This window comes from Carettochelys insculpta, chromosome 14 (genome assembly GCF_033958435.1).
Source record: "Carettochelys insculpta isolate YL-2023 chromosome 14, ASM3395843v1, whole genome shotgun sequence".
Classification (NCBI taxonomy): Eukaryota; Metazoa; Chordata; order Testudines; family Carettochelyidae; genus Carettochelys; species Carettochelys insculpta.
The window spans coordinates 45951817-45966266 of record NC_134150.1 but is presented as its reverse complement, the minus strand read 5'-3'; the positions used below and the strand labels follow the sequence as shown (position 1 = coordinate 45966266).

Below are 14450 nucleotides of genomic sequence, written 5' to 3'. Positions count from 1 at the left end.
GAGTGTACAGCTTGTTGTTATTCCACACTCTCTCGCTGAGTCTGGACAGAGTTGTGGCCACTTTTCCGATCCTCCTATTTAGCTCAGTGTCCAACGACAGGGCGTCAGTGATGGTGGACCCGAGGTAAACGTACTCGTGGACAACCTCTAACGTATAGTTGTCAATGCTGATTGATGGGGATTCAGCAACATCCTGACCAAGTACATTTGTCTTCTTTAGGCTGATGGTAAGCCCAAAGTCCTTGCACGCTTTGGAGAACCGATCCAGCAGTTTTTGAAGCTGGTCTTCTGTGTGAGACACTACAGCAGCATCGTCTGCGAACAGCATGTCTCTGATGAGGCCTTCTCGCACCTTAGTCTTAGCTCTCAGCCTTGCATGGTTAAACAGTTTCCCATCAGATCTTGTGTGCAGCAAGATGCCCTCTGTTGAAGATCCAAAGGCATGCTTCAGGAGGAGTGCGAAGAAGATCCCGAACAATGTCGGAGCAAGCACGCATCCTTGTTAGACGCCGCTTCTGATTCTGAAAGCATCCGATAATGTGCCGTCATATTGGATGGTTCCTCTCATGTCTTCGTGGAACGACTGGATCATCTTGAGTAACCGTGGAGGACAGCCTATCTTGTGGAGCGGTTTGAACAGACCATCCCTGCTGACCAAGTCAAAAGCCTTGGTCAAGTCGATGAAGGCTATGTAGAGTGGCTTTCTCTGCTCCCTGCACTTCTCCTGCAGCTGCCTTAGGGAGAAGACCATGTCAACGGTAGACCTCTCTGCACGGAATCCGCACTGCGATTCGGGGTACACCCTCTCAGCAATCTTCTGGAGTCTGCCAAGGATGACACGAGCGAACAGTTTACCAGTGACGCTTAGGAGGGAGAGTCCACGGTAGTTGTTGCAGTCGCTTCTGTCTCCTTTCTTCTTATACAACGTTACAATGTTAGCGTCACGCATATCCTGTGGAACCTCACCCTCTTTCCAGCACAGGCACAGCAGCTCATGCAGGGGTTCCAGGAGTGTGTCCGCGGCACATTTGATTACCTCTGGTGGTATACCATCCTGACCAGGGGCCTTTCCTGCTGCAATGCTGTCGATGGCTGCCTTCAGTTCATCCACAGTTGGTTCTTGATCCAGTTCGTCCATTACTGGTAGGAGCTCGATGGCATCGAGGGCTGCGTCAACCACAACATTCTCGCGTGAGTACAGCTCGGAGTAGTGCTCGACCCAGCGCTCCATGTGTTTGGCTTTGTCAGCGATGACTTCACCAGATCTGGATTTCAGAGGTGCCATCTCGTTCTGGGTGGGTCCTAATGCCTTCTTCATACCCTCGTACATTGCTCTGAGATTACCAAAGTCGGCACAGGTCTGGATGCTGCTGCATAACTGGAGCCAGTGGTTGTTGGCACAGCGCCTGGCTGTCTGCTGTACTGTTCTTCTGGCCTCTCTAAGCGCTTGCTGGGTACTCTGGCTCGGTGAGCGTTTGTACTCCAGGAGTGCAGCACGCTTCTTTTCAATGACTGGAATCATCTCATCAGAGTTAGCTTCGAACCAGTCGTTCGTGTTTCTAGCTCTTCTTCCAAACACCGACAAGGCCGTGTTGTAAACTGTATCCCTCAGATGTTGCCATTTGGATGTCGCATCGACGCCCCCATGGCCGCTGCGCAGATTTTCCTGGAGGGTCTCTCTAAACTTTTCAGCTTTCTCCGAGTTTGCCGTCTTTCTGGCGTCAATGTGGGGCCTTCCAGCAGGTTTACAGCGGTACAGCTTCTTGGGTCTCAGCTTGAGCTTGGAGCAAACTAGCGAGCGATCTGTATCGCAGTCAGCACTATGATAGCTGCGTGTCAGAAGGACGTTTTTGAGGTTGTTACGCCTAGTGATGACCACATCTAGTTGATGCCAGTGCTTCGAGCGTGGGTGTCTCCACAACACTCTGTGCAGAGAACAGGGGGCAGCAGCCAACAGGGAAGGGAATTTGCCTCTGGGCAAAGCATCCTAGAGGAGCTTGGGTGAGTGTGGGATTTGGGGGGCTGTGTGGTGAGCTGGTAGGGGGTGAATGTCTGTCTGTCTGTGCAGCTATGTTACTTAGCAGAGCCTGAGCTTGTGCTGTGCAGAGAAGAGCAGTTTGCAAGGTGTGAATTGGGGCAGTTCCCTGCCAGGTGAGCCTTGAAGGGGGGCTGAATAGACTGGAGGCAAGGCTTAGAGCCAGGCCTGACCAGCCAGCAGCTCTCCCTATAAGAAGGGAGCTCCCAGAGAACCAGGGGTGAGCAGCGAACGGGGCAGCAGCCAACAGGGAAGGGAGTTTGCCTCTGGGCAAAGCGTCCTAGAGGAGCTTGGAACAGTTACAACAACAGATGTTAGTAATGGAGATTCTAAAAGGCCAAAAGGAACAACTGTGATACAAGTTAGATAGTGACATGGACTTACAAAGTCTGCAGAAGTTACCAAGCTGGGAAAGACTGCATGTTCTTTTGGAGGAGAGAGCTAAAATTTAAAATGATCTGGACGTGCGGTAGAAATGGTGTGAAGTAAATAGAATGAAATTCAGTATGGATAAATGAAAAGTACTCCATTTAGGAAGGAACAATCAGTTTCACGGGTACTAGATTGGAAAATACTGCCTAAGAAGGAGTAGTCCAGAGAGGGATTTAGGGGTCATAGTGGATCAAAAACTAAATTAGAGTCAGTGTGATACTGTTGGGCAGGGGGTATGAAAAAAGCAGACATTCTGGGATGTATTAGCAGGTGTGCTATAATCAAGATATGGGAAGTAATTCTGCTGTACTCTGTGCTGACTGGCCTCAAGTGGAGTATCGTATCCAGTTCTGAATGCTACATTTCACGAAAAATGGGGACAAATTGGAGGGGGTCTAAAGGAGAGAAACAAAAATGATCAAAGGTCTGGAAAACATGACATGAGGGAAGACTGAAAATAATTGAGTCTATTTAGTCTGGGAAAGAGAAGACTGAAAGGGAACATAAATTTTCAGGTACCTAAAAAGTTATTACAAAGAGCAAGGAGAAAATTGTTCTCTTTCACCACTCAGGATAAGATAAGAAGCAGTGGTCTTAAATTACAGCAAGGGTAGTTTAGACTGAACATTAGGAAGAACCTGTCAGTGTGGTTATGCATTGGAATAAATTGTCCAGGGAGGTTACGAAATTTCCATCATTAAGAGATTTTTAAGAGCAAGTTGGACAAACTCCTGTTAGCGGTGACTTAGATAATACTTAGTCAAGCTATGAGCGCAGGGAACTGGGCTAATTTGACATACTGTGTAACACAGAGTGTCCCCAAAATAATTCCCATAGACAGCTTTGGCCTTACATTGTAACAAGATAGATGTGCAGATAGTTCATAGGCTTGAAGCCAGTCTTTGCCTAGTGCCACCATCTTTATTACTAACACATCAGTATTCTCCAAAACAGATTAGGCATTAGGATAAAAGATCAAGCTAAGGTTGCAGAAGAGATCAGTGGTAGACATGGTGTAAAAGAGCTTTATCAAACTGCAAGAACCTTTTCAGCATACCTTCTTACTTCTGCTGTGCCTTTTGGCTCCAGGGAGTAATCACATCACTGAGCTAATGATTACTATTTATATTCTAGTTCAGAGGTGACCAGCCTTTTTCAGTGGGGGCGACATGGCAATTTTTTTTACATGTTCTGAGGGCTGAACATGTAATAGCCCCAAACCACCCCTAGCTTAACCCCTTTCAGCCACAAACCAGCCCCTGCCCCTAGGCTTAACCTCTCTCAGCCGCAAACCGTTCCTCTGCCTCCACGCTTAACGCCTCTCAGCCCCAAACCACCACCCACTCCCCCTCCCTCACACAGGAGCTCTGTGCACTGCCACTGCTGCCCCCTGCTGCATCTTTGCTGGCCTGCTATCTCCTCAGTGCAGCTGTGTGGCTCCCACCAGTCCTCCTATTTCCTTCCCACATGTACATTGCAGGTGCCCCCTCCCCCCTACTGCATTGAAATAATGGGACTGAATTTAATTGGTTTAATGGCTGGATTCTTCCTGCCAGCTGTAAAACCAATTAAATTGAGTTCCATTATTTCATCATGACAGGGAACCTGAGGAGGAGTCAGCGGTGGCAGCACCCAGAGCCACAAATGGCTCATTAAAAAGGACCACTCGCCGCTCAGCCAGCTTTCAAAATGGTGCAGCTGCTGGCTGCATGGGCCGGATTCTGGCCTGCGGGCCACATGTAGGCCACCCCTGTTCTAGTTGGTTTAGTTCATAATTATATGGTAAAATGAGTCATCAGTGTTTCAGTAAGAGCAGGTTATGACCCTTTTGTATTTTTGTGTCTGATTTTGTAAGCAGGTAGTTAAATGAGATAAAATTTGGAGTATGCAAGATGACTGAGATTCCTGAAAGGGGTATGGTAGTCTGGAAAGATTTGAGATCTGCTCTAGCCCATTTGCTATTTTATATAGCTTTATCATGTCTTTTCTTTTGGCTTCCATCCTTATTTTCCACATTCCCTCATTTTTGTCACCCATCTCAGAACATCCCCTCTGTTTGCCTTATCTTTTTGAATTAAGGTGACTGGACCGAATACAATATGCAGGACATTCCACTAATCTATGTAACTGTTATTTCATTAATTTCTTGCCATTCCTTATTCATAGGATCCTACCAAATTCATGGCCATGAAAAATGTGAAATCTTCTCTTTTGTATACCTCTACCCTATGCTATATAGATTCATGGTGAAGACCAGCACTTCTAAAATTGGAGGTTCTTACTCCAAAAGGACACTGGAAAGGGGTCATGAGGTCATTTTAGGGAGGTGGCAGTATTGTCACTCTTACTTCTGCACTGCCTTCAGAGCTGAGCTGCCAGAGTATCATAGAATGCTATACAGGAAGGGACCTTGAGAAGTCATCAAGTCCAGCCCCCTGCCCTCATGGCAGGACCAAGTACTGTCTAGACTGTCCCTGATAGACATTTATCCAACCTATTCTTAAATATTTCCAGAGACGGAGATTCTGCAACCTCCACAGGCAATTTATTCCAGTGTTTGACCACCCTGACAGTTAGGAACTTTTTCCAAATGTCCAACCTAAACCTCCCTTCCTGCCGTTTTAAGCCCATTGCTTCTTGCTCTACCCTCAGAGGCCAAGAAAAACAAGTTTTCTCCCTCCTCCTTATGACACCCTTTTAGATACCTGATAACTGCTATCATGTCCCTCCTTAATCTTCTTTCTTCCAAACCAAACAAGCCCAATTCTTTCAGCGTTTCTTCATAGCTCATGTTCTCTAGACCTTTGATCATTCTTGTTGCTCTTTTCTGGACCCTTTCCAATTTCTCCACATCTTTCTTGAAATGCGGCACACAGAACTGGACACAATGCTCCAACTGAGGCCTAATCAGCGCAGAGTAGAGCGGAAGAATGACTTCTTGTGTCTTGTTCACAACATACCTGTTAATGCATCCCAGAACCATATATGCTTTTTTTTTTTTTTTTTTGCAACATGTTGACTCATATCTAATTTATGGTCCACCAGAACCCCTAGATTGCTTTCTGCCATAATCCTTCCTAGACAGTCACTTCCCATTCTCTGTGTGTGAAATTGACTGTTCCTTCCTAAGTGCAGCACTTTGCATTTGTCTTTATTAAAGTTCATCCTGTTTACTTCAGACCATTTCTCAAATTTGTCCAGATCATTTTGACCCTATCTTCCAATGCAGTTGCAACCTCTCCCAGCTTGGTGTCATCTGCAAACTTAATAAGCTTACTTTCTATGCCAATATCTAAATCTTTGATGACGATATTGAACAGAACCAGTCCCAATACAGACCCTGGTGGAACCCCACTTGTTATATGTTTCCAGCAGGACTGAGAACCATTAATAACTACTCTCTGAGTATGGTTATCCAGCCAGTTTTGCACTCACCTTACAGTAACCCCATTTAAGTTGTAGTTGCCTAGTTTATTGATAAGAATATAATGCAAAACCATATCAAACGCCTTACTAAAGTCTAGGTATACCACATCCACTGCTTCTCCCTTATCCACAAGGCTCGTTATTTCTATCAAAGAAAGCTATCAGATTGGTTTGAGACGATTTGTTCTTTGCAAATCCATGCTGGGTGTTCCCTATCAGCTTACCACCTTCCAAGTGTTTGCAGATGATTTCCTTAATTACTTGTTTCATTATCTTTCCTGGCACAGAAGTTAAACTGACCCATCTGTAGTTTCTTGCGTTGTTCTTGTTCCCCTTTTTACAGATGGGCACTCTATTTGCCTTTTTCCAGTCTTCTGGAATCTCTCCTGTCTCCCATGATTCTCCAAAGATGATAGCTAGTGGCTCAGATACCTCGTTCATCAGCTCCTTGAGTATTCTTGGAGGCATTTCATCAGGCCCTGGTGACTTGCAGACATCGGACTTTTCTAAGTGATTTTGTTCTTTTTTTATTTTACCTTCTAAACCTACCCCTTTCCCACTAGCATTCACTATGTTAGGCATTCCTTCTTCAGACTTCTCAGTGAAGACCGAAAGAAAGAAGTCATTAAGCATCTTTTCCCGTTACTGTTTCTCCCTCCTCACTGAGCAATGGGCCTATCCTATCCTTGGTCTTCCTCGTGCTTTTAATGTATTTATAAAAAGTCTTCTTGTTTTCCTTTATGCGTGTAGCTAATTTGAGCTCATTTTGTGCCTCTGCCTTTCTAATCTTGCTCCTGCATTCCTGTGGTGTTTGCCTGTATTCATCCTTTGTAATTTGTCCTAGTTTCCATTTTTTCTATGATTCCTTTTTTATTTTTAGATCACGCAAGATCTCCTGGTTAAGCCAATGCAGTCTTTTGCCATATTTTCTATCTTTCCTACGCAGTAGAATAGCTTGCTTTTGGGCCCTTAATAATGTCACTTTGAAAAACTGCCAACTCTCTTCTGTTGTTTTTCCCCTCAGTCTTGCTTCCCACAGGACCCTATCTACCAGCTCTCTGAGTTTACCAAAATCCGGCTTCCTGAAATCCATTGTGTCTGTTTTGCTTTTCTCCCTTCTTACCCTTCCTTAAAATTGTGAACGCTTTGATTTCATGATCACTTTCACCCAAGCTGCATTCCACTTTCAGATTCTCAATCAGTTCCTCCCTATTTGTTAAAATCAAATCTAGGACAGCTTTCCCCCAGTAGGTTTTCAGCCTTCTGAAATAAAAAGTTGTCTCCATTGCAGTCCAAGAACTTATTGGATAGTCTGTGTGTTGCTGTGTTAGTTTCCCAACGTGTATCTGGATAGTCGAAGTCCCCCACCACCACCAAATGCTGGGCCTTGGATGAGTTTGTTAGTTGTTTTAAAAAAAGCCTCATCCACCTCTTCCACCTGGGTAGGTGGCCTGTAGCAGACTCCTAGCAGGACATCACCCTTGTTTTTTACCACTTTTAGCTTAATCCAGGGGCTTTCAACATATCCATTTCCTATGTCCACCTCCTCAGTCCAAATGTGTACATTTTTAATATATAAGACAATAACTTCTCCCTTTTTCCCCTGTCTGTCCTTCCTGAGCAAGCTGTACCCTTCCATACCAACACTCCAATCACGTGTATTATCCCACCAAGTTTCTGTGATGCCTACAATGTCATAGTTGTCTTAATTTATTAGCACTTCCAGTTCTTCCTGCTTATTACCCATACTTCTTGCATTTGTATATCAGCATCTAAGATACTGATTTGATCTTGCCTCCCAGTTTTGCCTGGACCCTCCTTTTTCTCTGCCATTATAGCCTGTGCTTCCTCCCATTTCCAATCCATCTCCCAAGTCTCCATCTTCTCTACTTACTCGTGGGTTTTGCTCCTCTGTCCCCATCGAACCTAGTTTAAAACCCTCCTCCCTAGGTCAGCCAGTCTGTGTCCAAATAGGGTCTTCCCTCTCCTCAAAAGGTGAACGCCATCTCTGCCTAGCAGTCCTTCCTGGAATAGCATTCTGTGGTTGAGAAAGCCAAAGCCCTCCTGGCAACACCATTTACACAGTCAGGCATTCATTTTCAGGATGCACCTCTCTCTGTCTGAGCCCCTACCTTTGACAGGAAGGATTGAAGAGAATACCACCTGTGCCCCAAACTCCTACACCCATACTCCCAGAGCTCTGTAGTCACTCTTGGTCCGCTCAGTGTTACATGTTGTAGTATCATTACTACCCCCATGGATGAGTAGCATGGGGTAGTAGTCAGCGGGCCGGACAATCCTCGACAACAACTTCCATAACGTCTCCGATACGGGCCCCAGCAGGCAGCCTACCTCCCGAGATCAAATGTCAGGGCAACAGATGGGCACATCTGTCCCGCTCAGAGAAGGGTAATAATATTGCAAACCTTCCTTCATCCCTTCCAATAACCTTGGAAGTCCTGCCCCCCACAACTCCATTTTGGGTCAGGACCTCTGCAGTTTCAACACCATTAAGTTTAAGTACCTGAAATCATGAAAATTACTTTTTTTTTTTTTTTTTTTTTAAATCCTAGGACCAGAAAATTGACTGAAATGGACTCTGAGTTCTGTAGGCCCTTACTTCTGCCTACTGGCGTTTTGTTTTCTCTTTTATCTTCTGCTGCAAATTGAGCAGAGTTTTTTGAGCTGTATACTGTGGATGAATCCAGTTAAGGCAGATTTGTTTCACCTTTTATTTGACATCTACCTGTCATTGCATTGTAAGCCTGTCCTAGCAAGAGAACTGTCTGTCTAGATCTGTCCAGAAAAGTCTCATCTTTGTGTCTGTGCTTTACTAGGTCATTGTGGAAAAGGTCTCAGGATCTCAGATTCTTGACATTGATAAGAGGAAGTATCTGGTTCCATCTGACATCACTGTGGCCCAGTTCATGTGGATCATCAGGAAGAGGATTCAGCTGCCATCTGAGAAAGCAATATTTCTCTTTGTAGACAAGACTGTCCCACAGTCCAGGTGAGAAGCCATCAAACTGAAATTTGCATGCATTTCACTAAAGATGCATACACCTGATGGACCGCATTCTTCTATGACTGCGTTAACCCCTCAACATGATATACTGAGGAATGGCTCACTGAAGGAAGGATGTTTTGCTGTTTTAATACCCTTGCTCTCATTTTATTTAAAGGCCAGCAACATACAAAACACCATCTTATAAGAATAAGCTGGAAGAAAATATTATTGGAAAGCATCTCAGTTGTGACATGCATCAGAGAAGGATGGTGCAGAAGGCTACTGAGATGACCTATAGGAGTCAAAGACGTACATGTTTATCTTTTTGCCAAGAAAGCGAGTGACTAAATGGATGGCACTTAGCAACAATTCAGCAATCATTTTAGTATCCTAGGATAAGCGTCACTAAAATTCTCTTAGACTGTAATTTCCTGGGGCAAGTACTGTGCTTAGTCTTAGTCTACAGCACCAAGGCTGTGTCTAGATTAGCCCCCAGCTTCGAAGGGGGCATGGTAATTAGGGTGTTGGGAGACTACTGATGAAGTGCTGTGATGCATATGCGGCAATTCATTAGGCTAAATCTCCCCCGTGGCAACTTCGAAGTGCCAGCACTTGAAAATTTTGAGGAGTAAAGGGACTTTGAAGGAGCGCAGACACTTAGAACTACCCGTGGCTACATGCAAGATGGCACTTTGAAGTTTCACACTTCAATTTAGCCTAATAAACTGCTGCATATGCACTGCAGCACTTCATTAGTAATCTCCGGACACCCTAATTACCGTGGCACCTTTGAAGTTGGGGGCTAGTCTAGACACAGCCCAAGACTGACACAGTCAGCATTCTGTGATTGCTAAGGTTGCTTAATTAAATGCTCAAAAACGAAAGTCAGTTAGGATTCTGGAAACAGTCCTTAACTATGACCCCGGTATAGCAGAATCATTATGATGCAGACTAATCAGATAGCCACAGACTTTCTTAAATAATAGAATAAGCTGTTAAAATTTTTACAGTGCAAAGTGAATGAAGGGAATGGCCCCTTATTTTATTCAGGGTGTTTTAGATAGAAAAATGTTTTTAGCTGCTGTACACAGAATATGTTGTAGTAGATACTACATAGGCACCCAAGGCTGTAGCAGAAGCTGTACTTCCTTAAATTAGAAACAGCATGTAATGTTGCTTACTAACAGGACAGAGATAAGCATTCAAAGATCAAATAATGCCTTAATACTATGAAACCTTAAGGGTCTCTTCAGACAGTCTGCAAAGGATTTTAAAAATTAGCATGTTGTGAGGGTTTTCTTTTTTCTTGTTCCTGCTTTATTATGAGTGAGGGCCTGAAAAGGCTTTTTTTTTCTCTCTCTCTCTCTCTCCATCTTCCTACTTGGTTTCTCAAGTCTGATTTTTCTGCTTTTGCAATTAACACCTCCTTGGGAGTGTATCTCAAATGTGTGTTGTGAATTTTCCTAAATTAACTAGACAGACAGGAGTGTTAAAGCTTTAACAAAGGTTTCTTTTTGCCCAAGTGTTAACAAAAACAAGGTTTAACTAGTGGTCATACACTTTTTTGCTTTTATATGTCAAGCTTATTGCACATAGTTGAAGGGTCCTTGTATTCTTCCTTTTCCTCATATGCTTCCTCTGTGCCATTCTGCTACTCCAGTTTATTTAAAGGGCTTATTAAACCCCCCCTCCTCCCCATGCCTGGATCTCTCTGTCTCCTATGATGGTCCCAGTACCTTCACCTTTACCTCAGAGTTGAAATCGTCCTTGAATCAGTGCAGCCAGCAACATGTCCTTACATCCCTAGCTCCAGTTAGCAGTTGATCTGCTCTGTCCAGCAGCTCTGCTGCACTCCGAATGACTGCTTCCTTTCAGTCTCTCTCTCTCTGTAGCCTGGAATGGAGGGTTACAAGACCTCCAGCTGGTGGGTTGGGGCCTCATAGCTTGGTACATATCACAGTCCCTTAGTCACTTCTTTCCCCATCTCAACAGCTTTGCTTGCACTCTCTTCCCACTACTGCCCCATTCCCCCTTTCTCTGAACTATTTTTTTTCTGGATGTCAACATTTTGAAACTATTGGAAAGATAGGCAAAAGTACACTAGGTTTATTTGACTGGAATGTGTTACTGGCTGCCATCAACTGGTTCCTTGATTTTTAGACAATTAACCAGAGGTGGTTGAAGCTGCTGGTTTTGCTGAGAAATCTGAAGGAATGCCTGACATAGAGAATGCTAGTGAAAAAGGGGTAGGTTTAGAAGCTGAAATACGAAAAGAACATATTAAAATTTACTTAGAAAAATTAGATGTCTGCAAATCACCAGGGCCTGATGAAATGCATCCTAGAATCCTCAAGGAGCTGATAGAAGAGGTATCTGAGCCTTTAGCAATCATTTCTGGAAAATCATGGGAGACGGGAGAGATTCCAGAAGACTGGAAAAGGGCAAATATAGTACCCATTTATAAAAAGGGGAACAAGAATAACCTGGGAAACTACAGGCCAGTCATCTTAACTTCTGTGCCAGGAAAGATAATGGAGCAGGTCATTAAAGAAACCATCTGCAAGCAGTTGGAAGGTGGTAAGGTGATAGGGAACAGCCAGCATGGTTTTGTTAAAAACAGATCATGTCAAACCAATCTAACAGTTTTCTTTGATAGAATAACGAGCCTTGTGGATAAGGGAGAAGCGGTGGATGTGATATACCTAGACTTCAGTAAAGCATTTGACACGGTCTCACATAATATACTTATCAATAAACTACTCAAATACAACTTAGATGGGGCTACTATAAGGTGGGTGAACAATTGGCTGGATAACCGTACCCAGAGAGTAGTTATTAATGGCTTTCAATCCTGCTGGAAAAGTATAACTAGTGGGGCTCGACGGGTCTGTTTTAGGACCGGTTCTGTTCAATATCTTCATTAATGATTTAGATATTGACATAGAAAGTACACTTATTAAGTTTGCAGATGGCACCAAGCTGGGAGGGGTTGCAACTTCTTTGGAGGATAGGGTCATAATTCAAAAGGATCTGGATAAACTGGAGAAATGGGCTGAGGTAAACAGGATGAAGTTTAATAAGGACAAATGCAAAGTGCTCCACTTAGGAAGGAACAATCAGAGTCACACATACAGAATGGGAAAGGACTGCCTAGGAATGAGTACGGCAGAAAGGGATCTAGGGGTTATAGTGGACCACAAGCTAAATATGAGTCAACAGTGTGATGCTGTTGCAAAAAAAAAGCAAACATGATTCTAGGATGCATTAACAGGTGTGTTGTGAACAAAACACAAGAAGTCATTCTCCCGCTCTACTCGGCGCTGGTTAGACCTCAGCTGGAGTATTGTGTCCAGTTCGGGGCACCACAGTTCAGGAAGGATGTGGAGAAATTGGAGAGGGTCCAGAGGAGAGCAACAAGAAGGATCAAAGATCTAGAGAACATGACCTATGAAGAAAGGCTGAAGGAATTGGGCTTGTTTAGTTTGGAAAAGAGAAGATTGAGGGGGGACATGATAGCAGTTTTCAGGTATCTAAAAGGGTGTCATAAGGCAGAGGGAGGGAACTTGTTCTTCCTTGCCTCTGAGGATAGAACAAGAGGCAATGGACTTAAATTGCAGCAGGGGAGGTTCAGGTTGGACATTAGGAAAAAGTTCCTAACTGTCAGGGTGATCAAACACTGGAACGAATTGCCAAGGGAGATAGTAGAATCTCCATCACTGGAGATATTTAAGAAGAGGTTAGATAGATGGCTTTCAGAGATGGTCTAGAAAGTGCTTGGTCCTGCCATGAAGGCAGGGGGCTGGACTTGATGGCCTCTCGAGGTCCCTTCCAGTCCTACTATTCTATGATTCTGTGTCCAGGGCTTGTGGTGTCCTCCGTTTCCCCCTCCCTGTTTTCCACTTCCCACTAAAATTAACAAAGTACCTTCTACAAGCACATTCCCTAAGGTGTTATAGTTGGGATGCAGCATTCAGGAATCATTGTGTTACCTCCAAACAGAGACGCTGTCAAGTTGAGGGTAAGGCCTCACTTACTCAGCCAAAAATCTTCACTGAAAATTACATCTTCACTCTTGAGTATAAATCTTGGACCATCACAGTTTCACAGTGCTCCAGGCTATCTACTTAGGCATAAAGCTGATTGTTCAATTTAAACAAACAGGAAATAAGACTTCTGGGTTTGTTTTTTTGGACAAATCTCTTCACCTGTTATACATGTAAAAAAAAAAAAGTCCTGTGATGTATTCATTTTAAAAATCACTTAGTCAACAACTACAAAAAGTCATTAAACACAAAGTTGCAGAATCTATTTTGATAGACAGTGCTGTATCAGTCTGTTTTGTATATGGTGCACATTTAGGACTATGGCATGTAGTGGTGTGCCTCCTTACCTCCACATACAGTGGATTAGTTGTGACTACTATAGACTTGGCACACCTTATTACTGTAGTGAATGAGGCATAGTAGAAACCTTGTCTTCAATGCAGATTAACTCCATTATGCAGTGAGGTAACCACACCTGTGCTGAGTGCAACCTTCCTTTGAAATGTTGGTCTTCACAACATACTGGAACTGCATAAAATGAGTCTAAGCCTTTATCATGTGGTCAAATTAAAACTTATTTTCACATGACTGCTCAAAGGCCTGTTATCAATAAGAATCAGTTTCCAGCCAAATTTAAACTTGCTACCAACCGTCATTTTTTGAAGCAAAAGTTACTCAAATTAGTCCCTTTTTATTTTATAATAAGGAGCCATTCCTACAACCTCTTGTTTAAAGTAGCTGAATTTGAAATATTTTATGCACAAGCTTTCAAAATAAATTCACCTTTGGATGGAAACTGGGTCTTGAAAATTAATCCAACACATTGCTAAACACTGGAATGGGTAAAGGGGATTATAAATGGAATCATTCACACAATTTAACTGTAAGTAGTAACAGAAAGGGAGGTGTGCTAGTCTACATACTATCAAAACAAAAAAGCAGTCAAGTAGCACTTTAAAGACTAACAAAATAATTTATTAGGCGAGCTTTTGTGGGACAGACCCACTTCTTCAGACCATAGCTGTACCAGAACAGACTCAGTATTTAAGGCACAGAGAACCAAAAACAGTAATCAAGATGCACAAATCAGAAAAAAAAGATCAAGGTGAGCAAATCTGAGAGTAGAGGGGCAGAAGGGGCCTTTACTCTCTGATTTGCTCACCTTTATCATTTTTTTTTTTTTCTGATTTGTTCACCTCCATTACCTGTTTTTGGTTCTCTGTGCCTTAAATATTGAGTCTGTTAGGGTATGGCTATGGTCTGAAGAAGTGGGTCTCTCCCACGAAAGCTCACCTAAAATTATTTTGTTAATCTTTAAAGGGCTACTTAACTGCTTTTTTTGTTTTAACTGTAAGTAGTGATGGTGCTTCAGCTACAGCAATAGAAGTGGGTTGTTGAGATTCTAATCCCAATACATCCCAAGGCTTCAGCACTTCTAAACTGGAAACAGCACAGTAGGTCTCAAACAGCATGTACTAAAATCTACATTTGTGATGGTTCAGAAATG

The 14450-nt window shown here is 43.4% G+C and overlaps 2 protein-coding genes across 3 annotated transcripts in view; one reads left to right on the top strand and one right to left on the bottom strand.

The window, feature by feature from the left end:
• GABARAPL2 (GABA type A receptor associated protein like 2) overlaps positions 1–14450 on the top strand; it is a 32519-nt gene that overhangs the window by 17092 nt on the left and 977 nt on the right. Inside the window, exon 4 of the mRNA XM_075008421.1 lies at positions 8731–8903. Within this exon, the coding sequence (XP_074864522.1) occupies positions 8731–8903 (173 nt within the window). The remainder of the gene's footprint in view (positions 1–8730; positions 8904–14450) is intronic.
• The window catches only part of ADAT1 (adenosine deaminase tRNA specific 1), an 89368-nt gene continuing 86883 nt past the window's right edge, over positions 11966–14450 (bottom strand). For both annotated transcript variants that reach the window (XM_075008420.1, XM_075008417.1), the window contains exon 10: positions 11966–13105. Coding sequence is in view for 1 of the 2 variants with exons in the window: in XM_075008417.1 (XP_074864518.1) it covers positions 13102–13105 (4 nt within the window). In the remaining variant the exon portion in view is untranslated. The remainder of the gene's footprint in view (positions 13106–14450) is intronic.